Raw genomic sequence first — 25,094 nt, forward strand, 5'->3', positions numbered from 1 at the left:
TGGTATGGAAATGCAAATATGAGACTTATTTCCATACACATCTTCCTGTAAAAGTAACCCTGCTATTGATATTTAGCTGTTTCTGCCTGTCATTTAAAAATTAACGGTTATACTACTTTGTGCTTTTGCAGTAGCTAGCAAGAGGAGGGGGAGAGTCATCTTCTAGTGTCTATGAAGGTGTTCCAGTCTATCATTTTCAACGATCAGCACTATAAAAAAGTACTTGACACTATTCTTGTAATCAAAATGTTAAAAACTAACTTATAGAGAAGAAACAAAAATAGAATAAATAGTAAATTGATAGTGACAATTTGTTCCCTATGGCCATAAAATGGGAGCTCCCAAGCAGAGTTCTGTGAAACACTAGTTGCCCGCAGAGTACTTGCAGCTAATTCTTGGAAGGCTGGCTAGTCATATACTGCTGGCTTTAGTCCTTGTTTCCAGCTGTTACATCACACAAAAGACAACTAAAAATATATTAAATACTTCTCCATACAAGCAAGTTCAAAAGCTACTGCAAGAATGTTATGCACTGAAAGTAAAAGAGGTGTGTGCAAAGTTATGAACAGAAGTTCCTTTACAATCTCTCCGCTAAAGTGTGGTCTACAATATGGCAAAAGAGAACCTTGCCCCTCAAGGCTCAATTTCAGTATTTCAGCATGTCTTGAATATTCTAAACTGTATCAGATGTTCAAGGTCTCAGTCCAGCAACACACTTAATCATGGCTCTAACCAAGACTTTGTGATACAGTTTGGCATAAGCTTATGTATCTCACTGAAATCAGAAGCCACGTGCCAAGGAAACAACATACTGAGAGCTACATCAGGTGCTCAGAAAAGGCAGTAATAGATGCATCCTAGATATTAAATGGAATCCTTTTGGATCCTTAATAGCCTAAAGGTGCCTCCTTACAAGGCTGGAAGGTGTTACTTACTAGAAACACAAATTAATAAAATGTGCAAACTGGGATGCTGGAGGGTCCCGCAGCTAAAGAGGAGAAATATAATTGATTACAGTTGGGGTGTGTCTGCGTGTGTGTGTGGAGAGGACAGTAGCATGGCCAAAGGAAAGTATTGTTAATGCTCAGTAATGGAAATAAGTTATCTTTCCAGAATCACTTTGTTAAAGATCCCACATCAACCAAAGCATGTATTGCATGCAGCCAACAGATAGCCTCTATTCTGCAATCTAGAAACAATCAGCTCGTGCTGCGAGCCAAACGCAGTACACCGTGCATATAACACACGGCTCAGTAAGTTATCTGGCCAGAAGTGGGTAAGAAAATAAGGAAACCTGAAAATAAGCAAAGACTACAAACAAGATAACTGCCACGTTGTTTAATCAAGTGTCATCACTAGTCTCAAACAGGCCTGAAAAGGGAATAATCCTGATGGATGACTTCGCAGACACAAATACCTGACTCTGCACAGTAACTCTCCAGTCCCCGGAGTATTTGCCTGCCTACCGAAAACAGTACATTTACATCACATCTGCATGATTTTTAAGATTCGTCCACACCTTCTTCCTATTTATGATTTTTATTTATACTTCGGTCACAGTGTGACTATAGCTTCTCTTTTGTTTGCAGCCTTGTTACTTCAACCGGAAGACTCACACACCTCTGATAAAACTAGTACTTGTTACAAAGAAGTCAGCTTGCAAAATGTATTATGCTAAGTGGCACAAGCATCGACGGTGTCTCACCTTCGACCAGTCTCCCATTCTCCAGATGTAGCATTTGGAATAGTCCTCGCAGTCTTCTGCTTCTTTAGGTCTTGTGGATAAAACACATTTCTTGCGGGGATTGGTGCACCTCACAGTCCGATGTCGTACTCCCTTACCGCACTTTACAGAGCACTGTTGGAAACAGACGTTTTTCAGGTTTTCAGGAGAGACATAGTTACTCCACGGAACAAAGTAGGAGTCCTTTGGCCTTCTAATGACCTCTGCCAGGCTAACATAAATAATTCAAGACTTCAGTAATTTCCTGACTTACAATCCTCACATGTATAGATACTGGATTTGTTTAAAACTAACAAAAGAACAAAAATCCCTTGTTGGGCAGAATAATCATTTCTGCGTTTGCAGCTAAGAATACATAGGTTGAAATGATCAAAAATACCTGCTTAGGGAAAAATTAAGCTTTAAAACAGTATTTGGATCAGGAAGTATTTGAAAGGTTATGATCAAGTGAGTGCAAAGAGATACAGTTCACATATTAGTTTACATAGAGCTAACATATTAAGCAATAATATTGTTCTAAGAATTGAAGAAAACATAATGAAAGAAAATCTAAGTAGCGTTCAGAGGAATAAGATGTGAAGCAACTTCAAATAAACTGTACTAGTGTCTAAAAGACCTTTTTGAGAGGAAAAAGGTTAAAATGGCACAGTAAAGGTTCCAAAACTGTATGCAAGAATCCAGACTGTATTTGAAAATTCAAATCCACTGCATATATAGTATGTGAAAACTGCCTTAACACTTCACAGAAGGTCTTAATCTGTGTTTTTTTCAGCTAGTCCCACTTACACTGCCAAAAATTATGCCATTTCCTTCTCAAAACATTATCACTGCTTTCGATCATCCCACTGCTTGCAGATTAAAACTCTCTTTTGCCAAGCTGATTACAACTGCAGGAAGCAGCAGTGGCCAGCCTCCAGTGTAATGGTGATATTGGGAATGGTCATGGGAAATACCTCACTCTTCAAAATGCAATTATTGCTTCCAACAAAAACATGCTCACCTCTTTCTGATTTCTCAAATGCACTAAACAATCCGGGTTTCTTTCTCTCACCTCTGTAAGCGAACACCATTCTTCCCAGTGCCAGCTCCTGCACTATAAACCTCTGCATAGAAGACCAGGAACTCCTGCTACTTACTTCTTTCATCTCTACCTTAGCATCTGCTTTTCATCCATGGAAATATTCCCTGTGCCTTAGCTCTCTCTTGCTCGGGGAGATTAAGTGCGGCTGATGAGCGGAGGAGTCCAAACGAGGGACTGCACTCATATTCAGAAGCTGTTCTCTTATTTTGAACCCTGAGGGACTGACGACACAGCTTCTGCGGTGGGAGGCATGCAGAACTGCCTTGTATTTCCAGGGGAGGAAGAAGCTCCAATAACCCCCTCAGTTTGTCCAGATGGCAGTGATACCAACCCCGTCTGCCTCCACAGTCACATACTACCAAGCCTTTCAGAAGCCCAAGAAAAACTAATCATCACGCACAGTAAAAATATATTAAAAAAATCTTCAAATAGTTATTAGAGTCAGCACCAGCGCTTCAAGACGCAATGGATGTGAAATTGTTACTTACAAGCACTTTTGCCCACTGTGCGTACTGTTCTTGGAAAAAGAGGTGAGAAAAGAGAAGGGAAGGAAGTGTGCTTTTTGCAAGCAGCTTCCCCCATGGTCTCTGTGAAGCAGAACAGCAGCAACCATTTGCCTGATTAACATCCGTTGGCGCAAAAGCATTTCAGAGACGTTCTCCCTCTGAACACAAGTCCTGATAACTGAGAAGTGATGGCCTTGATTAATTCTATTTGCCCTTAGTTACCCACTACTACAGTCAGGACATACTTGACTACACTTGCTCGAAAACTGGCCAAACAAAACCATCCCAGAACATTAGCTAGGTAAAAGGTAGTAATTCTCAACAGTTTGTTTTCAGAGCGCCTGATCCCTATGCCAAATCATTGCATGAGGTCCCAGAAAAATCTTTAGGCTGGGCTATGCCACTTGTCATTGACAAAAAATCATATTCCTCCAAAACACTAAGGCACTAATAATTACTATGAAATATTTGTATAACTAAATGCAGCACCTCGGACCAGACTCCCGCTTCCCACACCGTCATGCAGTCCTGGCCTTCGCAGCGCTGCGCAGAGGCGGGCTTCGGCCCCAGGCAGTCTCTCTCCCGAGCTCTGATCAGGGTGCCGTTTCTGAGCTGCTGTGTGCAGGCTACTTGTCTGTTCTGGGTCCCTTTGCCACACGTCCTTGAACACGGAGTCCATTCTGTCATCATCCATCTGCAAAGATAGATATATATATAGGTGACACAGTAACAAGAAATTAGGCATGGAAGAGTCAGTCCCCTTTAGGTCATCTTATTCTCTTGCTTGCTAATACTTTTGCTGCCTAAGACATATTTGCATTTTTTGTCTCCTTTTTAATGTGATAATGAACTAATTATTCATCTAACATGTCTTACATTTAAATAACATGTTCATGTGCACTTCAGTATTTTTCACTCCCCAGTACCCACCCCTTGTTCTTATGTTTTCAGAATACCTTTTCTTTCTTAACCAGTTCTCCTCTCCGTCATTATAATTCCTATTAGAAAAGCTCCAAAATGCAACCATACACAGTGTAAAGGTGATAGGTCACTGACCAGACAACCTACTATTCACTGGATAGCTATATGAATATCTGTATGTCAAGTGCATGCCCTGCACATAAAGTCCAGCATCCTTTGAAAACAGTTACAAGACAGAATTACTCCTGTGCCAAAGGCTCATTGCTCTGGAGGAAACATAAAAGCTCCAACTTGTCTTCATGTTCTTTAGTCTCAGGCCTAACTCAAGATGCATGGTTTAAATTACAGAAACAAGGAAAGCTGATGAAGCTTGGCAGAGCCAACATATCTGGACAGCAGTAGTTCTAGAGCATAATTTTTCCCAAATGCTCAATAGTTCCAGACTACGGCCATATGCCCTTAAAAAAAATCGGAAAGTCCTGCCATTGATGCAGTATACAAGCGCATCCCAAGACACTGGATTTGTGAGGGAGAGTCTTTCAGAAACTGAAATTTTACATAGCAAGTCCAACCTTCTGTCAGGCATTTATGGTAAGAAAATATAAGGTTTAACTAAGGTTTCTTATTATTGGTCCAGAGACTCAATTTACAAATCACAGCTGGTCAAGGTAATGTAATACAGTTTAAGATATGTCTTCAAGAGCCAATAACAGACAACTATTTATATTTTAGCTATATTTCCATTCAAAGGTAACAATATTTGTTTTGCAAGGATCAAAAGAGTATATTAAAACTGCATACATAATCTGAGGAGAATGATATCTTTCTACACTTCTCAGCATAGCATCCCTAAGTAGCAACTAATAACATTTTTAATTTTTTGTTTAATAAGCTGAAAAAAGTACAGCATATTAAAAATAAGTAGTTGACAATACCTCAGAAAAAGATTACACTATTTCATTTCTATCCATTAAGTGTACAGTGATGTTAACAAAATAATAATCTGGTCCAGGACACATATAGTGGAATATAAATAATCCCTCTAAAGCTTAATGGTCTACTTTGTGCAAGTCAGAACCTCAGCAGTTCCGTCTAACTTGAAATGTATTCATCATTTGTATTTTATGGATTTCAGTACTTCATTCTTTCCAAGAAAACTATGTCATCTGGTTCATTTTATATACATTTCTTCAAAAACATTTGCATTTTATTTACTTTGCATTGCTTTCTTTAAAAATACCATCCACCTCTCCTCCAGATGACTCCAATAGATCTACCCCTGCTTTCACTACCGAGGACACCAGCTATCGCTCTCTGTCCTCCCCTCCCTTGAAATGTGGCAGGCACTTTCCCCAAGTCCACACCATACTCAAGGACTTCCCTAGGCATAACTCTTAGCTGCAGTTCAGAAAAAGGATTGCAAACGGTGAAACGGGTCACAGGCAGAAGCCTTCATGCTGGCTTTGCGTGGCGGTGACACGCTGCCTCTGCAGAAGATGCCCGGCAGGTGTAGAAAGGTCCCTGCAAGAGTGGCAGGCAACAGCCGCTGTGCGTTGGCTGGCTGGTGCAAGGTGACAGGCCACCATACCACTCGGCACCAACTGAGGTGGTCTCTTTTCAGCACAGGCTGTCTCCTGGGGTGAAATTCTGGCAAAAAGTACCCTCTGCTTCTTCTACCACTCAACCATCAAAGTCCAGTTCTGCATATTGATCCACAGACAAGGGGATGGGGAGAGACGGAGGAGAGGAGGGAGGGGAAGACTGTCTATACTTCAAGTTAAACTAGTGTATTAAAAATGAGTAACTGTTTCTTTCACTGCCTAGTACACCCAGAGTGTATTGTGTGCTTCTAAAGGAGCGCAGCACTGCAAAGAGCGCAAAAACTGCAAGAGCGCACTTTTGTTCATTCAACAAAACACTAAAATACATTATTAATTAAAAGCACGAGATTAAATCCATCCCTATATAAACAGCATTTAAATTTCGGTCTCACAATACACATCAGCCTGTGGGAACTCTTGCTGAGGAAAGTAATGAGCTGCTTTATTGAAAGAATTGATTCAGGCACGTGCTTAAGGCTCTCTCCTCTGTTTCACTGAGGCTCAGAAGAAACAGCAGCCAACATTTCAGTGTTCCCTACGTTTCTCTTTATAACCCTTTGGATGTATGTATTTACTGCACATTCAGTGCCACAGGCAGTCACCTCTCCCTGTAGCTCCTAAGATTTTTACATCTAGATATTACAGTCTAATTTAATCAAATAACTATTACCTGGTCTGGCATGGCTGCTCATTGCACTTTCGGATCTGTGGTTCAGGTTTTGTTAAATATTTGCACTTTTTATTGTCGACAAGACTGATGTTCTTGTTCATAATCTTTGTGCAAGACACTGTTGTTTTTCTTTCACCTGACAAAAAATAAAGCAAGTATGTAGAAAAACCAGGAATATACAACTTTGTTAAAAAATGATGCCTGTGGAAGGCCAAAGGTAACTTTATCAGATACAGCTGTTTTATGTAGAATTCGGCTAAAAGAAGTATAAAACAAAGTATGTTAAATTATGCACTTAGAACGCTATAAAAATATACATCATACTAGGTTCATTCCTTCTACAAAAGTTTACAAGCCATTGATTAGAAAAATAAACATTTTGTGAGAAACAACTTGTGCTGAACTCATATACATGCTTAGAACAAGTGGGATGGGCTGTTTCTACATTACTGAATTTCAAGTTTGGAAACAGAAGATGCCAGGAGTGTTTAAGGGTGGAAGGCTCTGGTGGGCTGAAAAAGAAGCACTGATTTATTAACTGCACAGAAAAAAGATGCAAAACAGGCAGACAGAAATACATTTGCATAGTATCTTACTGCTATTGTATATATTCAAGTACACAACAGCACACATTTTCCATCAGCTGGACTCGCATCCTATCACTCCCCCAACCTCTGTGCATGGTTTGCTGGGGGCTGACCTGCTGGAAAGCAGCTCTGTCGAGAAGGACTTGGGTGTCCTGGTGGATGACAAGTTAACCATGAGTCAGCAATGTGCCCTGGTGGCCAAGAAGGCCAATGGTCTCCTGGGCTGCATGAGGCAGAGTGTGGCCAGCAGGTCAAGGGAGGTGATCCTGCCCCTCTCCTCAGCCCTGATGAGGCCTCACCTGGAGTGCTGTGTCCAGTTCTGGGCTCCCCAGTACAAGAGAGACATGGCACTGCTGGAGAGAGTCTAGCGGAGGGCTACAAAGATGATCAGGGGACTGGAGCATCTCTCCTATGGAGAAAGGCTGAGAGAGCTGGGGCTGTTTAGCCTGGAGAAGAGAAGCCTGAGAAGGGATCTCATCAGTGTATTCAAATATCTAAAGGGAGGGTGTCAAGAGGATGGGGCCAGACTCTTTTCAGCGGTGACCAGCAATAGGACAAGAGGCAACAGGGCACAAACTGAAACACAGGAAGTTCCATCTGAAGATGAGGAAAAACTTCTTTCCTGTGAGGGGGACAGAGCACTGGCACAGGTTGCCCAGAGAGGTTGTGGAGTCTCCTTGCCTGGAGATATTCAAAACCCACCTGGATGCGATCCTGGGCAATGTGCTCACGTGCTAGATGACCCTGGGGTTGGACTAGATGATCTCCAGAGGTCCCTTCCTACCTCAACCGTTCTGTGATTCTGTGATTCATTGCCCCAGCGGCAGCACGGCAGCCAGGACTCCCGCCTGCCCTCCATGCCCTTCCTCGAATATTCCTTAGCATATTCGATACTTAAAGTGAAAAATAAAGAAAAGTGTTAAAGTTTGTAGGGAACAACGTGATTTTCTAATCCAATCTTGGCACACCATCAGTGACAGAATTTTGCTGCTTTATCCCTGTAACGAATCATAGGCCAAAACCAGTGTCTTACTGACTTAATTGCTTCTCTCTCAACCACCGAGACCCTGACATTGAGAAAAGCTTGCAGAAACACTTCACAGAAAGGAGAAAGTAAGTTCGTCCATTAACACATACAATAAGGAAAGGAATAACAAGTCCTGCTTTTCTGTATCGCTGGAGTTTAATGTTTCTGCCTGGTTTAGCCATGTATCAGCAAGCCAATATATGGCCAACACTCAGCTGAAGGGGATCAGCACTTGCAACCTTCAATAAAAAGGAGCCTGTCCTATTCCCCATCAACTAAAGAAAAAGGGCCACATAACTGATCTGATCTGCACGGTAATAATTTCAGAAGGTCAGGTATTGTTTGCTGAGACCTAACGCATATTCTTTTAAATATACCTTGCTTTAATAGATGGGTTGGAAGCTGGTATCTCTTGAGGCCAAAAAGGGTTAGAAATCAGAATTAAATGCAATAGCTCCTATAATTAGTAACTTGAAATCAGACTGATGCATAATTTTTTGAAAACTAGCAAGCCTTGAATTAAGGACTTAATTTACTAGAAAATACATCCATTTGCTCCTATGGCTAAGGTGTAGCAATTTACTTCTGTCTGGAAGTTTACTGACAAACAGGGTGTATGCAGGAGCAAGACAGAGTTAAGAATGCTGTGTCACTAGTGGTCAGAAATATGCCCATGGAGAGAGCAGTAAAGTTATAAATATGCATTGTGTATGTGTGATCACAACGGACATTTTACACTGCACTTGGGTATGCAAGAGCACATACAACTATTCTATCCTCTACAGTATTTGATGTTTGACATGTTTTTCTGCATTTACATATACATGTGTGTGTTCATATTCTCTCCTACACACATGCACAAAGAAAGCTTTCTCTGCAACAAAGGAGGTCACAGACAAGTTATGTATATAAGCATGCACAAAACCATACAGCTTCATCAAGTTTCACCCTGAAAAAACATTTTAAACATTTAAAGAAAACATACGGATAACTGGTAAAGTTATTAATCTCAGTCATCAAAATATTGATGCTTAAAACTCAAACACAAATATTTACAGAGGGTACAAGTGGCAACATTTAAGTTTGCTATTGCTTCATATGAAACCCAAAAATTAACAGAACAGTTCAAATTATTCTGTCTAAAGTAAGAAATAAACTTTAACTTCTACTTCAGAATATTCACAGTTCGAATACCTTTTATGGAACTTTGTATTAACTTGACTACGTTAAACAATAACAAAAACCGAAAGCCAGTTACGTCAGAAAAATACGATCAATAAACATTACAATAAAACACTTAAATATTTAGAAAAGTATTAATGTAGAATAAATTACCAACATATTGCATTTTAAGAGGTTTTCCAGACAATAAGTAACTTCAGAAATATCTGAGGCAATAACAAGAGACGTGGTAACATTAAATTTATACTAAAAATATTTCAGGAAATTGTAAAAAACATGAATAGTCCAAGTGCATCTGAGTGCACCATTAAGAAACAGAGGATGCTACTTGCACCACGTACAAAATATCTTCAGGGAAGAAGTTTTCTTACCAAACCACAAAAAGCATGTTTACGGAAACTACGGTAATCTGTCGTGACACCAGGATCGTTCACAGAGGCAAAGTAGCTAGAACATTGTGTTCTTTAAACTGCCCTTATGAGAAAGTAAAGCGTTTCCATGCTTTCCTATTCAACTAGAAGGTGCACAACAACTTTCAGGACTGCTGATCAGAAGAGCCACGATTGTCAAGGTTGTGAGCAGGAAAGACAGGTATCAGAGATCAACGTAGTATTCACAGCGTAAGTCTGATTACTCCAGGTAAAAACAGATCTCTGTAGGTCGCACTCATTAAAAATCTCAGTGTTTTTCCCACTGCAATAACCTTTTCCAGTAACCAACTTCTAAACAGCAATTTTTCAGGTTTTTGTTACAACATTATTGTTTATGTTCCAGTATCTGTTTTTGTGCCTGTAGTTTTTTTTCCAAATGCACACTTTCATGGTTTACAAACATAAACATCGGAAAAGCATTGCATCATCATATTAATATCTGCTGTCACATTTGTTCCACGTTTTTGGATCATCCTCAACTCATGTTACCAATTGCACATAGCTGATCTGAGAGTGCGGTTCAGCTTTTCTGTAGTTTGAAATGTCTTTTACAGATCATTTATCTTCAACAGTTCCCAATACAGAGTGGAATACAAATGCAATGAACTTTCTACTCCTGTTCTAGCCCTTGCATTTCCTTTTCTTCTTGGAAACGGTGTCCTTAATTCCCTTTGTTAATCTAGATTTCATTCCTTTACTATCATTTTTGTCTACTTACTTTACTTAGTTTGCATGTTCTCCTATGGCTATCATTATTCTTTTAATCTAATCAGGAGGCATAAGACTGAAATATGTGCTCCATCATTCTGTGACTACCTTAGCACACAAGCTGCAATGATGATATCATTATTAAAAATGCTACAATGACAAACAACGCCTCCAATATTAATACACCTCATGTTTTAATTGCCATATACATGTATGCATGTATTTACCTCCTCCACATACAGCATCACAGTCCTCCCAGCCAGAATGAGTCCACATGAAAAGAGGTTCAGGTACTTTAGAGCTCTGATTCTCAGGAAGAGGATCCAGTGGGATTGTGTATTCATAGTGAAGGCCATAACTCTGGTCATGGAAAAGCAGCACCTGCAGGACACAGAGAATGAAGACCTACCTGCACAGCCACTGCTGAAGACAAACTGGACCTGTGACGAAATAACCTGAAGAGCGCAACAGAATGAATTAATGCTCTATAGTCCTGCAATGATGGTTTTTCTAGAAGAAATTAATGGAAGTGACCAACTCCAGATAATGGGAAAAAAGAATCTTACTTAATCTATAGGTAAAAGAGGTCTCCTTGAGAAACAGACAAACAAAATTAACCAGAAATTTAGAGGTCAACCTTCCCTATGATTTCAGTGCTCTTCAATAAGGGGGGGATCTTGTTTTGACACATATCAGATTTTAACCTATTTTAGATGGTTTGTCCAAAGAACATTTGAAGGATTCTGAATTGTGAGGTACTTCCTCATCATCACTCCTTCTCTCCTTCTGGTTTTGTCATTGGGGCTATCAACTTTCCCTTCCCTCCGCTGAAAAGCATCACAACTCCACTTCTTCATGGAGAACTTGAGGATCACAACCCTGAAAGGGTGATGAAGTGCTCTCATCAGCCAACAGGACAGAAAATGTATGATATGAATTTGTATCTCTCGACTCTAGCTGCACATCAGCCTTTTATGAAACTTGAAGTAATGTAAAGAATTTGAAACTTTTCATCCTGCCTCAACAACTTATTATTATTGGATTTATTATTGGTTATTATTATCCAATAATTGGATAATAGTATTATTACTGGATTTAAATAGGTTTTTTTAGGAGTGGGCTGACAGATCAGCAGGTATAACTTACATAAATCTCATTATCGTAAGAAGCCTAGAAAAAAATATTAGTTACCATGCATTAATATTTGACTCAAATTGAAAAAAACAAAAAAACCCACCACCCAAAATGCAAAAAACGTATTTTCATACCAATAAATGTAAAGGTGATGTTGTGGGACCTTTGGCAGATATCTTCTCCCAGAGACCTCTCCGAACATAATGGACAGTAGTCCCAGCAATATTGAATGCTCCTGAATGCTCTATTTTCCAGTCACTATTGATTGACTGTTTTCCAGCATCTCGAAGAGCTGCAAAAATATATGAATAAAGATCAGTATAAAAGGCGTCTGTCCAGGAGCGATTTTGGCCTCCTTTAACTTCTCATTAGTATAATTTAACAGGCTGATCAAATTACATGACCCTGTTTGCAAAGATATTTGTTGATCTTAAAATGCAGGTACTTCATGTACATGTATATGTACTTAGAAACAATTTCTGGAAGGAATGATTGGCAAAAACATGTGCCTAACAAAAACTGAGGTTAATGTCAGTGTTTTAATGCCTACAGAGCCTGGCAGCCTCCAGCATGGTTCACAATTTGATCACTGAACTAATCCGATTAAGAGAAAGACAACCATTCTCTATTCCCAGAGTGGTGATTTCTATGATCCATACAAGACATACATAGGAAATACAATTGTCACAACAAACGCTTCAGGATTTGTGGAATTAGAGTAAAACCTTAAAAAATTCTGGTTCAGAATTCTTTCGCTCTAACCACTCGATTTCTTTTTTTCCCAACCTCAAAATGTGACAATGCTACCCTCATCACACCTAAATACCTATTTTACACAGACTTCCACCACATAATTTGATTTCCAGTGGGAAAAGCTAGTTCATTTTGGCTGAATCATTTCTCTTTTTGGCCTAATCAATATCCAAAAGTATAAATAAAGGCAAGTAAGGTACATTCCAAACACTGAGACTACAGTCTTTTACATTCATTTTTACAGTGAGCTCCGAATTGACTCCCTTCTTTGAAGAGAACCTGTAATTTTATTTTATTTTAGAATCATGTCTGAAATAATCATGTGAAATGAAATATACTTGAAGTCACCTTCTGGGCAAGAAGTTCTACACATTCCTCTTCATTGAAATTGCATGTTTGGCATCAGACTGTTGTAAGAGAAACTCAACAGTTCAAGCTTTGTCCAAAATTTCTTTTTTAAAGTTGTAAGTTAACGTGAGTCATTCCCGTAATCAGCTTCTCTCCTATTCATATTTATACTGTTATGTTTTGTTTCCATGGGAAACAATGGCAATAGGTCTATGGACTGGCAGAAATACAACTGCCTGAGACACCACTGATGTGTGCCACTACAGCACTGTGTTAAACGCTAAGACTATAAAATCCATCAACACTGTCAAACAGCCCCGTGCTAATAATAACCAGTCGTTTTTACAAGATTCAAAAATCGGTATTTTAGGTTTAAAGATCTTATTATTGAATGCTAACTAAGTTCCATTTAGTGGTTAAACTGTAGGGGCCAAACCCTCTCCCCAGCAGAGGAAACAGTACGAACGCACTTGAAAGTGCCGAGGTCCAGTCGGGTCATGCTGCTCAGATGGAGCGGCATCTTCTCCCTGGAGAGCAGCGGACCCTGCACAGGCTTGTCTTTAAAATGAATGTATGTATGTGCAGCAGCACGCAGGTGCGCGCGGGGGACTGCGACTCTGGCCCCAGCATTCCCACAAAACAGAAAAATGCCCGTTCCTGCACATTCTGCTCTCAGATGCCCCACTTGAGCCACAGAGTTTGGAAGAAGGAAGAAAGGGTGTCCTTGTGCTTTAAAGTTAGGCTTCGATTCAGGCAATCCAGGTTCTGTTCCTGACTCTGTCACAACCCATATGGTGAACCAGTTCACCGAGTTTCACTCCACGCCACACCACACTGACTCCCACTCCGCTTGGCTTACAGAAAAGGATGAAGCAGTAACACAATAGAGAAGGAAAACTTAGCATGCAAGTGTATCCTCTCTCATGCTATAAAACAAACTGAGCAACGCACCTAAACTCAACAGACAAATGAACAACCCTCTGCCCAAAAAGAAAAAAACCTGGCCAGTGAAACCTACTGTAATTGCCACTGAGACTAAAACTTCACTGCTAAAACAAAGGAGCTAACTCCACACACGAGCATTTTTGCCGAGCATGAAACAACCATCATCACAATGACAGTTAAGTGATGGCGATGAGCATAGCATATCATTTTTTAATCACTGTACCAGGGATAGACAACTCTCTAATTTCAATGAAGTGCTACGGGCTGCACAGCCACAGAGCTGCGACATTATACACGGGCAGCTACTGCACCTTCCACTCCCAGATCCCTGTCCTGATTTGTCTCTCCTCTTGTGTGAAGACTACTCAAAAAAGGCAGTGCTGTTTTAACTGTGTAATTTTGGTAAAGTTGAAATTGCCACACTTTCTAGAGAGGTTAAACCTTTATTAGCTTACAATGAAAATTTTTAAATATAAAAAATATCTGAAATTCAATTCTCGATCAGAGTACTTTGCATGAGACCTCTTTTCAATGGAAGTCATTGCTTTCACTTCCATTGAGGTCATCAGGTGATCCTTTCAGGCCACCTACAGAACATTAACACCTGAGAATTAAGTAGCTAAACTCTTTAAATACTTTTGAAAAATTTCAGCTTATCATCCTACAAAGGACAAAGTTCTGTCTTGTCCTTATATATGATGCCACTGCACATCATCTGGAGCTGCATACAATTTGGCATGATGTGTTATTGTTTCTGTTCAAAAGACTGAAATTATTCTAACTTCATATTACAACCCCCTTTTCAGCCTTTATTTAAATAGGAAGACAATCTAAAGGTGTTAGAAGTGACTAACTTTACTGGTACAGTTATAGTACTGCATAGGACGCCATCGTTTAATAGTTGGCATCTTCTATTGGATATTGTATTTCTTCTATAGGGTCACGTTGTAAGTTTGATAATTAATTCCTTGCTCTTTACCCTAACGTAACTGAAGGTGAGCTTTGATATCATTTTTTGCACCAAGCTTTCCTTTAGGTGTTGCTTCTTCAGTCTTTTTCAAGTCACTGTTTTGAGGTTAAAGGTTCTGAAGTAAGAGGAGGGAAACCAAAAAGAAATGCCATTAAGGGGCTGTAAAGCAGAACGGCAAATGTTAGCATGGGCACATGTCTTCCTAAACACCAGAAAAATTTAATAATGTTTATGATATATTACAATAATCACAAGTTTACTTCAAAATTAATCAGGGCTAGAGTTCAAGCATTTGACAGCTCTTACTAGTAAGCCCATAATAGAATGAAGGGACCTAATATAGACAAACTAACACATACGAATTTCACAGTTCTTGCTGAAGAGTCTCTTTTGCATTTACGTTTTTGTTATATTTAGAAAAATTATTTCTACTATTCACTTTTCAGTATTCCTATACATGATCAATGTTTACTAATTGGCGAGTGGGTCTTTTGGAACAACAATTCTGACAGTAGACGTATATCTTGCATTCATGCGTGAATATTAAACACACCAATGAGCAAGGAGCACAAGCCCACAAGGGCTATTTTGTTTTATAAGCAATAACTATCAAACTACAGGCCACTTCCAGAGGTCTATGCACTGGCAGGAGCAGTTGATAGCATTTCAGTACCACCTCAGCTAATTAACCCCAACTGGTCATTAATGTCCAGGAAATCTTTGTGCTAAGATCATTACTGCTATTATAATGACAACCTGAGAACAGGGAAAGCAAAAAACATGCTCTGATATGATGGGACAACAGGCCTAACTCACATTAAAAAAGAGGTTGTATTTTTTCCTCAAAAGTTCTTGCAAATAAAAACAGTCAGGTTGTGCTGCTTAATTCTTATTTTCCAGGCTAAACTAATTAATAACAGCACCGATTTGCAAGTGCCTCACCCACAGTCATATCTGTAATCTAATGGAAATCAACGATTTTTAAGACTTTGCTTAAAGGTAAATAAGTGCTATTTTTGTTTGCTATACTGCAATGCTCACACATATAATGAAATTATTTCCCATATTAACTTTAATTCAGAAACAAAGTCCTGATTTATCTGCCTATTTCTTAGTTACGTGTTTTCATTCACAGATTTGCTGACCAATTTGCACTTACTTTAACCCTTTTATTTCACAGAACTACAATACAAATTTGCTCTGTATCAAATACAATTGCACGAGAATACTAAATTAAGGGTGTATATATATATGCATGTGTACATATATATACCCTGTCGCATAATTCTACATAGACAAGGTACATTTTTGCTAAAAAAAAATGTGAGATGCGTGCTAAAACACGTACATGCAAAAATACACTGTTAAGGTTTATGTGCATGGATAGCCCTTTGCACATGCTAAGCAGATAACCTTAACCATGCGACCCCATGTAGGTACCCATCTTTGCTCACATTTTGGATCAGACTCTGAAGTGGTTCTGATCATCCTGGTGAACAGAGCCCTCCATTTTAGTTTTAATGATTGTGAAGGAAGAGCTGGTTTACATCACTTTTCATTTTGTCTTCTCCTGCTTTCGCAAAGTGAGATTTCAATAGACATTTCCATCAGGCTTAAACACAACTTGAAGAAAACAGACTTTATTCTCAAGTCTGGATGTTTTCTGAAATGTGTTGCTCAGCTGTTGCCAGTTGTGTGGCTTTGTGCACACACACGGCGATGCTGGGGCACCTAAGCTCTTTTGATCCCCAATATTTGAGTCAACAAAAAAGAGCAATAAGGGATAGTAAAAAGACTTTGTTAACGCACTAAAATAAAACAAACAAAATGTACACATTCTTATCCAGCTGAAAAATAATTCAAACTCGCACAAGACTTTCTTGAATTTGGCAGCTTAATCTGTATTATTACAAACTGCCCTTTACCAGATGCACTGCTGACAGCTTTGAAAGATATGAACTTAATTGCAAATGCTAAAGAATACGTATTTGTTTCATCTGGATGTAAAAACTGTTTCAAAAAGTTTTACTTACTGACCATCTTATATGACCTTTTATAAATGAAAGGAGGTCAAGTTTAGTCTTGGGGGACTGCTCCCTGGTATGAGACCAGGTCGTCAACTGGCTTCCCTTGAACTCACTATAATTTTTACAATCTAAGAATTTGGTCCAAGACATTTTAAAACCATTAGCTTTATCAGAAATGAGGAATTCAAAACTTTGTATGCTTTGTTGGATCCACCTCTGCTTTCCCACACCTTCACCCTAAATATATGATACCACTTTTTGTTTTCTTTTTTTTTTTTTTTTTAAACTAGGAAACATACTTCAGAAAGGAAATCAGATGAGAACACAGAACAATTATGGATCTAATACCTATAACGGATTCACAAACTACAGTCATGCAAGTGCTAAATCTCAAGCTTCCACAGGCTCTAAATCTCTGCAGCAGATTGATCATACTTTTGAGAATAATGATACAGCTAATCCACTTCTGCATTCTGATTGAAAACAAATTATTTCTCGCTCTCATTTCCAATGAGCACAGACCAAAAGATTACAGTTTTTAGGTTGTAAAATACTTTTTTAGTTTCATAGCATTAACCAACTTATTAAATCCTTATGGGTTGGACCATGTCATGCCATTATGTAACAGTGCCACAAGAACGAGCCCTCTAATCTCAAACTCCAGTGTATCTCTTACAAAACAACACTGTAAACTTCCCTTCTATATCTTACAGTAAGTTTTAAAACAGAAGACATTTGTAAAACCAGCCAACTAGAAAGAAAACTTAGCATCAGCCAAGGCATAACCTTATAGCATCGGAATCTAGGTAATACTTGAAACAACTTTCATTAGCTTACAATGAAAAGTTTTTAAGCACAAGACAATGAATCAAGTCTTTGGCCAACATAGTTTTAAGCTGATAAGGTTACAACTCCAAGTTTACTTCTTAAAAATAAATTTCAAATTCCTTCCTAAAATATGGCATTTTAGTGCTAAAATTAATTAGGTATTTACTTTAGGAAATATTCTCAAATTAAAAAAATACCTGTTCTCTCCTCTGTATTACTACAGATAATTTCTATTCATGAGTATTCTACCAAAGAAAGAAGAACCATCATCTCATATATCTTTTCTTATTATAAGTCAACTAGGGAAGATGATTAGCTAATATTTGGATAATTCACAGTCTGTAACTCTCAAATCTGTAAAGAAATCCTGACTGGAAGGGAATCTGTATCCTGGGACATCTGTGCTCCTACCTCCCAAAAGGGAGGTGAGACAAGGACAGACAGGCCTTGGCAGATCCATCAATGCAGAATGTGCAGTTGCAAGCTGTACCTTGCCTCCTTTCCCAGGAGGCCGGAGCTCCTGTTACTGGGATGTATGTTGATATATCTTAGGTAAAGAGTAAATTTGAGGTGATTAAGGAGAAATCCTCCAAAGATTTGCTTCAACAGTCCATGACGCTACTGATGTGGACTACAGTTTTATTAATGGATTAGCAGCATCATGGCAGTTTCGAGATCAGAGGGATGCTGCCTTTTACCACCAAGTAAATCCAGAGAAGGGCACTTTACTCTTACTGCCTCCATATTTGACTTATGCTGAACAAAAGGGATCAAATTTTCCATCAGTTTCAGTTATCTTCTACTTCAGAAGCCACAGCTATTATTGTAGGCGGGATTACATTGTGTTTACAGCTAGAGCCTTAATTATACAATTATATAATGAGCTATATATTATTTTAAAACCTTAATTATAAAACGTGTGTATGAAAATGAGCCAGACAGAAATATTGTTGGCCTGTACATTGATTTCTTCTGTTTTCAAGTATAGAAATTGAGAGAGCAAAACACCACCTGACAGACCATTAGCACAGCATACTATAAAAGCGAAAACAGCCCAGAAACATGGAGAATTCAATTGGCATTATATTTCACATTTTAGCTACAGTGCTGAATATGGATTCTAGGCTGAAAGATTTATGCCTTCTCTCCAAAATTTGCCATACTCTTTCATTCAGCTCAGATTTTTAGGCTTTCAGAACAGTGTGAACACTAAATCATATAAAGTTTACCTAAATAACTGTGCGCAGGTTTTTCTTCCACAACTTTAATTCTCCTTGCTCCTGCAGGTATCACCAAAGCTTCCACATAACCTGAGTAGGAGATCAAATGTCCCGAGTTAAATACAAAAAAACGGAAGAGCACCTCTAGCACTTTTTTCATTTATTCTCCTCTGTTTTGCTTTTCAAATATAATACGTTATATTTGATATGACAACGGCTTGAGGGTCCTTGCAAATCATGTCAGCTATTAGCTTTGAAACAAGCTATGTAACTGTGTTATGTGCAATATATATGCCATGATACACAATGAACAGAGCAAAGTAAAATGTCACAAGAGTTAACGGGGCTAGGGAATACACAGATGAAGTTGCCTCCAGCCAAGCACAGTTTTCTGTCATTATCCCCAGCAGATGACCACAAGAGAACGCCAACTTCACTCAGCACGAAGACCTAAATGACACAATGCTAAAAACCAAACAGTCCTCTATTGCCTTTATTTATTTATTTATTTATTTATTTATTTATGGATGGAAGGGGGGGTAAATGTTTTGTACTCCAGCTCCCTCTTGCTTTAACGTGTACAATCCCAGTTTTGAATGGCTTTAGCTTTGAAGTATACTCATCAGATATTCGGATTGCATTAAAACTGCTTTCATATAGTGTGGGATTAAGAAGTGCTATTGAGTCATTTGCCTCAAGTAAGAAGGGGTGAAAAGGCAACACAGGTGAAAAATTCTGTGCAACTACGAATGTTATCAATAAAATCAAATGTTAGGTTATTTGGGGGGACGACTTCAAGAAGTGGATAGTAAAACAAGGTTTTATTCTGTGTATATTACAAAATACTGAGCATCTTGTCTATAATCATGATTTTAACATGGTATCATTGCCATGCAGCATTACTTCTCTTTAATTTCCTTAAGAGCTAATAACACTCTCTACGTATTGCTGACATTCAGCTTCTGGAGAAGGAAGAGCAGTTCTGCTTGGATGGCAGTGCCACTGTATTACATACCTGCACTGAATCTTGAATAAAACCTGAAAAGCGTTTAGTTATTTATTTAAGCCTTAAAAGAAAGCTGAGACGTTGTAATTTGTATTTACAACCACCTTCTCAGTAGTTTTTGATCTGTAGTCGACATCTTTTTTCTGTGCTTAAAGTCGTCCAGACCTATCTGTGGTTTAGGATTCCTGTTCTACATTACCGCCAGCCTAAGAGAAGGCTGGACTTAAGCATCTGAAGGCTGTGCCCAGCTTTTTTTTTTTTTTTTTTTTTTTAAAGTACTATAGTTTAGTCTGTAATGCACTGAGTTCTCTTGAACTGTCAAACATATATTGTCTGCTTCTAATTATATTATTTTGCGATAAGTGATTTACTTAATCTTGAAACACTGTATATTTTCTGAGCAACAGACTGAAAGTGTAATAACAAACAAATGCTGACAACAAATGCTCCTTCAGAGAAGACTCTTCATGGGGAAAAGGTATATAAGGCACACGATGAACATTATTAGGCTCTCAGTCCTCTGTTCTGTTAACACTATTGTACTGGAGCCAGTAAATTCAACTCAATTGAAGAACAAATCGCAGGACTCTGAAAATCTACTGTTTGTTCTGCATCAGAAAATCTATTTGCTCTTTATGATATGTTACTATAAGCATAAAAGAGCAAATAAAAAAAATATGTAAGATTGCTTCTTGAGACATTTGGCTTTATGTTCACTCACTGCCTGCTTGGTTTAACGACATTTCTGTAGGTAACAGATCATAATTTGCATATTCATTTTGAAGAACACCCAATGAATGTAAATACTCTAAAAAATATAAATGTCATTTCATGAACTTATCAAAATCAGCCTCTTCTAAGATATAATGTACTTCTTACTGCAAGATAAATTAGATAATTCATTAATTTAATATCTAATAGAAATAAAATGATTTCATAATATTTAAATTTAAAAATATTCTTGCATCTTATCTAAAATATTGAAAATATTATCAGAGTAGTTGTTAATTTTAAAAACTTCTTCTGTAGCTCTGAAACTGCAGTGAGGCACTGCATCTTTTAAGAAAGCATAGCATATTTTCCAGCGCTCAAAGTAGTCAGAACATCTAATAATTTTCCAAGTATTTGAAATAAGCAGATTTACCTGCTCCTCTGGTATGGTTAAAATCGCCTTTAATAACTTTGCATGACTTTCCATTACCATTGCACACACCACAATGATCTTCGCGAGCCAGAGACCCTAATATGCCATCACAGCCAAATTTCTGTGGAAAAAGAAAATAAAGCTTTTGAGAGGTAGCCCACGATTGTCATAAAGCTGCCGTTCCCAGTGGGCATTTCACCCTTTTGCAAGACACCTGACCAACCTGATCTAGCTTTGAAATTAGCCCTGCTCTGAATGAGGGCTAGACTAGATGATGTCCAGGGATCCTTTCCATTCTAAATTCTTCGGTGAGTTTATGTAGATTACTGTGTTCACTCTTCCTACATGGTTGGCCAACTCCAGAGCTGCTCTCTAGCTGCCCTAAGGCATTTCTGAGCCACAGCGCAACACACTCAGTGGGTCCTCCTGCTCAGAGATGGCCGCCTCTTCTGCTCAAATTATGGGAGGGTCTCCACCACCTCCATAAGGGTCAAGTGCCATCTGACGTCAAGCCAGTTATGCATCTAGTGTCTTATTTAAAATAGAACGTGAATATATCTGAAGCATGTAAGTACAAACTTTGTGCTTTATGAAAAGCTAGCAACAAGCATTCAGCTTAAAACAAATAACATTTACTCAAGCACCCTCAAATTACCATGTTAAGTGTATTTCTATCGTTAAACATCACTTTCAGCTTGACAATAGAAACATTTACAGTTAATACGGTATACTGGCCTAATATGAAATAAAAACCTTTTAAAGTCTAGAAGAGTCATCAGAGTGTAATCTCGTGCACTGTATAAATGTATCTGATGAAACCAGTAAAACTTCAACTCCATTTGATAAATGGTGAAGATAGGCCAGGTTGAGGAGGAAATACAGGATTCCCATAAAAACCAGAAATCATTCTACCAGGAATTTGCTCATCTCCAAGCATGTGCGGATTGTTACTTCATGTTACACATGGCGTTTTTATTAGCGTTCTTTGAATTTAAAGGAGGAGAGAACGTTATAGATTTCTAAATAGGTATTATGTTATAAGCATGCAAAGGGCTGCATATCCAAAATGGCAGATCTTCAAAGTTTACATTCATAACTCTAAACCCGTAATCCCAAAAGTTCGTGCTCATCCGTTGTCTAAAAACACAGGTTAAAATACGGGAAGCCTTACAATTTAGATATTCAAGTTTGATAAGCACCTCTCTCCATGCATCTTGATATGCCAAGAACCCAATTTAGTCTTAATTAGGTGGGTCTGGTTTTGGGTTTATTTGTCTTTATTAGTCAGAATTCACTGAGACAAACGTGAAGAGTGGATGATAAACAAAAGACATTTTTTCAGGAAAAATGGGGTATATACCACCTTTGGGATTAAATCTGCAAATGTTACATGATAAGCAAAAGTCCCAAGAGTATACTTGTTGCATGCACTCAAGTCATTTGTGAAAAGCTTATTTTACATAGATATATGTACATGTGCAAATATACATGTTAATTTGTACAAGTTAATTTGTTAACGTTATTATAGTAATAATAGTCTCTGTGTTAACGGTTGGGTTTTTTCTCTTTTTTTAACCGAATCCAGTGTGCACAAAGAGAAGCAGATCAAGAAAAAAACAACCCTCGGGAACTTTTGTATGGAAGAGTTTCCATATGAAGCACTATAAAAGTGGCAAGAGAACTTCTATGAACCCAACCAAATCTGAGGACCATGGAATAACATGAATAGCACAAGCATTCAGATTTAATTATCTGTGATTCAGTTCCTTTGGTCCTGGTTTATTTAGATGTAAAATTTTGTATAGGCTAGATGTAAAATTTTGTACAATTCAAGGCAGAAGAAAACATACATATGCACACTCCATGGCAAAATTCCCCTAACTGTTGAAAGCTGAGGCTTCCCTTAGAAGAGGAAATCAATTATAGTCATTCTTCATTCGGCCGCAATTTGTTATTATAATCATCCTCATCATCATAGACACATGTTCCCCCAGCTAAACCTTCAGTTGCTTCATGTACTGTACTGCATTTAGTGAAATGAGTTTAAAATATTTCAATACAAAAAGAGCCAGTCAGTCTTGGTCAGAGAAGCAATACATATGCATAATGAACGCACGCGCCTGCATACGTGTGTGTGCATGTATCCAGGCTCTAAAGAAGTAATTCATACCTGGCATCTACCATTTGCACAGATATCTAACCCATGCTGGCCACAAGAAGTCCCATCCATCACCTTTTCTGTTAGGAGAATGGGCTGATCCTTTCCAGTCGGAGAACAGAATAAGGCACATGGCTTTTCTGTAATAGCAATTGATGAAAGAAACACTAAATTAATAAAAAGTCATTTAATAAACGTAAAATTATTACCAAACAGATTTTTAGAACTGATGCCTGCTTATCACGTGTGGTATGAATCTATGTTAGTAGAGCAAGTTATCGTAGGAAAAGTTAAAAAAAAAAAAAAAAAGAAGAAGAAAAAGAAAAAAAGCAAATATTTGATCCTTTTCTCATCTGTTTGAATAACTTAAGTTCTTTTCCCTGCTAGAATATACTTGCGCTATAAACTTGAGCCTACATAATACTCATGTCATGTTCATTGTTACAATTAAGAGTATGCACATTACAGCTGTTGGAATATTTTGGTTGTAATCTATACTTTCATTCTACTATTCTTTTGGCAGATCATAAATACTGGTTAAAAAAGAAACTTAACACTTTCCAGATTTTCTAACTATGCAGGTCAAAGAGAAAAGAATTAGAAGTGAAACACCCCGAGAAGAAAAATATATGGCTTTACAAAGTCCACATTAAAAAAAAAAAAAAAATACACTCTTTCTAACATTGTTAGTGAGGTCAAGCAATTTTCTATGACATTTCTGAAACATTCTGCAAATCATTTATAATTTTGAAAGGAATAAAAAAGTAGTATTATCAAAAGGCTGATTTTTGTATCCCTAAGAATCCTCTTTTATAAATAATGGCATTTGCCTGACCACTGCTGAAGTAATCACAAACAAAATAAATTAAAATCTACTCTCAATGGTCAATATAAAATTACATGATTTCTTCATATCTTTACTTATTCACAAGCATACTGACTCAGAACTTCTTCCTAAATCTTCTGTAGGTTTTTGAAAGTATAATGACAATTCTGAATTTGAAATTGATTTCCCTTGGACACAATCTATGCCACTCTGACTTCGTACTGACTTCTAGGTAGGTTCCTGGAGTGTATTTCATAAATAAATTAAACAGTTCCCGGAAACAGTCTAGGGCACGGCAATGCTACTGGCGGTACAGTTAAACGGTAGAACAGCGTATGGCATGTTTTCGGCCTGCGCCATCTAGCACTAGCTGTGCCTAGGCTGGAATACGCCACCTGCAAAGGACCATTTCCAAAAAGCGGTTTGGATGTCACCACCCATTTTCAGAGCGTAGAAGAGCTGAGAAGCATGGACACAGGTCTTCTGTGCCAGCTGACTTAAGCACAAGAGAATGGCATTTAATTTGTTAAAATCGACACAGCCTCTGGGTATCTCTAGGGGACAAGTGTAAACAGATGTCATCTCCTCCGCCAACACGTGAAGCCAGTCAGAAACAAGTCATCCCCAGTTGAGAAGCGTGAGGCTCTGCCTGAGTTTGTGCGCTGCCCGCTCCCGTTATACTGCTTAAACAGTAATTGCAAAGTCACCCGGTACTTCAAGAATAGCATGTATCAGTGTTTTTTAAAGGAACGCCTTATCAAGACTTTCAACCTAAACATATTATTTTAAGGAGACTGAACTAAGAGAGACAAAACCTCAACAACACTAGGCACTTTTGTAAGTACACAAGAGTCATAACAGTCAGAATACTTGTATTTAAAGGGGTTGGGTTACCCACCTTCATTTTCACCAGTACAACTTTGTAGCTCACAGATTGTTAAGCACAATTGACATTACCTCAAAATTCTCCAGAAAAACCCTTAGAAGTTAAACAATTATGATTCTCTTTTATAATTTTTAAATAGATATTTAACCCGTCCTCAGAATAAATTCCAGATTACTCAATTGCTACAATACTATCTTGGAAAAGGCAAAGTTATCAAGTCTGTTTATGAGTCTTCCCAAAGAGTCTAGTCCTGTTCAGGTCACCCCAAGACCAATAAGTATTTGATTATATGTTAATTTTCCAAAGATCAATTCTGTATTACGAAGCATGCCATGCAAAGCAGTAACTACAGAGACAACTGTAGCCCTCACGCTTGGTAGTAAGACACTAC

The 25,094-nt window shown here is 38.3% G+C and overlaps 1 protein-coding gene across 2 annotated transcripts in view; it reads right to left on the reverse strand.

The window, feature by feature from the left end:
• LOC138064239 (A disintegrin and metalloproteinase with thrombospondin motifs 19) overlaps window positions 1–25,094 on the reverse strand; it is a 153,901-nt gene that overhangs the window by 21,289 nt on the left and 107,518 nt on the right. For both annotated transcript variants that reach the window (XM_068925928.1, XM_068925929.1), the window contains exons 14-21: window positions 23,004–23,131; window positions 20,834–20,954; window positions 18,693–18,773; window positions 11,727–11,884; window positions 10,686–10,839; window positions 6,524–6,659; window positions 3,821–4,025; window positions 1,706–1,858 (exon numbers count right to left, since the gene is read on the reverse strand). In XM_068925928.1, the coding sequence (XP_068782029.1) occupies window positions 1,706–1,858; window positions 3,821–4,025; window positions 6,524–6,659; window positions 10,686–10,839; window positions 11,727–11,884; window positions 18,693–18,773; window positions 20,834–20,954; window positions 23,004–23,131 (1,136 nt within the window). The remainder of the gene's footprint in view (window positions 1–1,705; window positions 1,859–3,820; window positions 4,026–6,523; window positions 6,660–10,685; window positions 10,840–11,726; window positions 11,885–18,692; window positions 18,774–20,833; window positions 20,955–23,003; window positions 23,132–25,094) is intronic.

The sequence above is a fragment of the Struthio camelus genome, chromosome W (assembly GCF_040807025.1).
Source record: "Struthio camelus isolate bStrCam1 chromosome W, bStrCam1.hap1, whole genome shotgun sequence".
Classification (NCBI taxonomy): domain Eukaryota; kingdom Metazoa; phylum Chordata; class Aves; order Struthioniformes; family Struthionidae; genus Struthio; species Struthio camelus.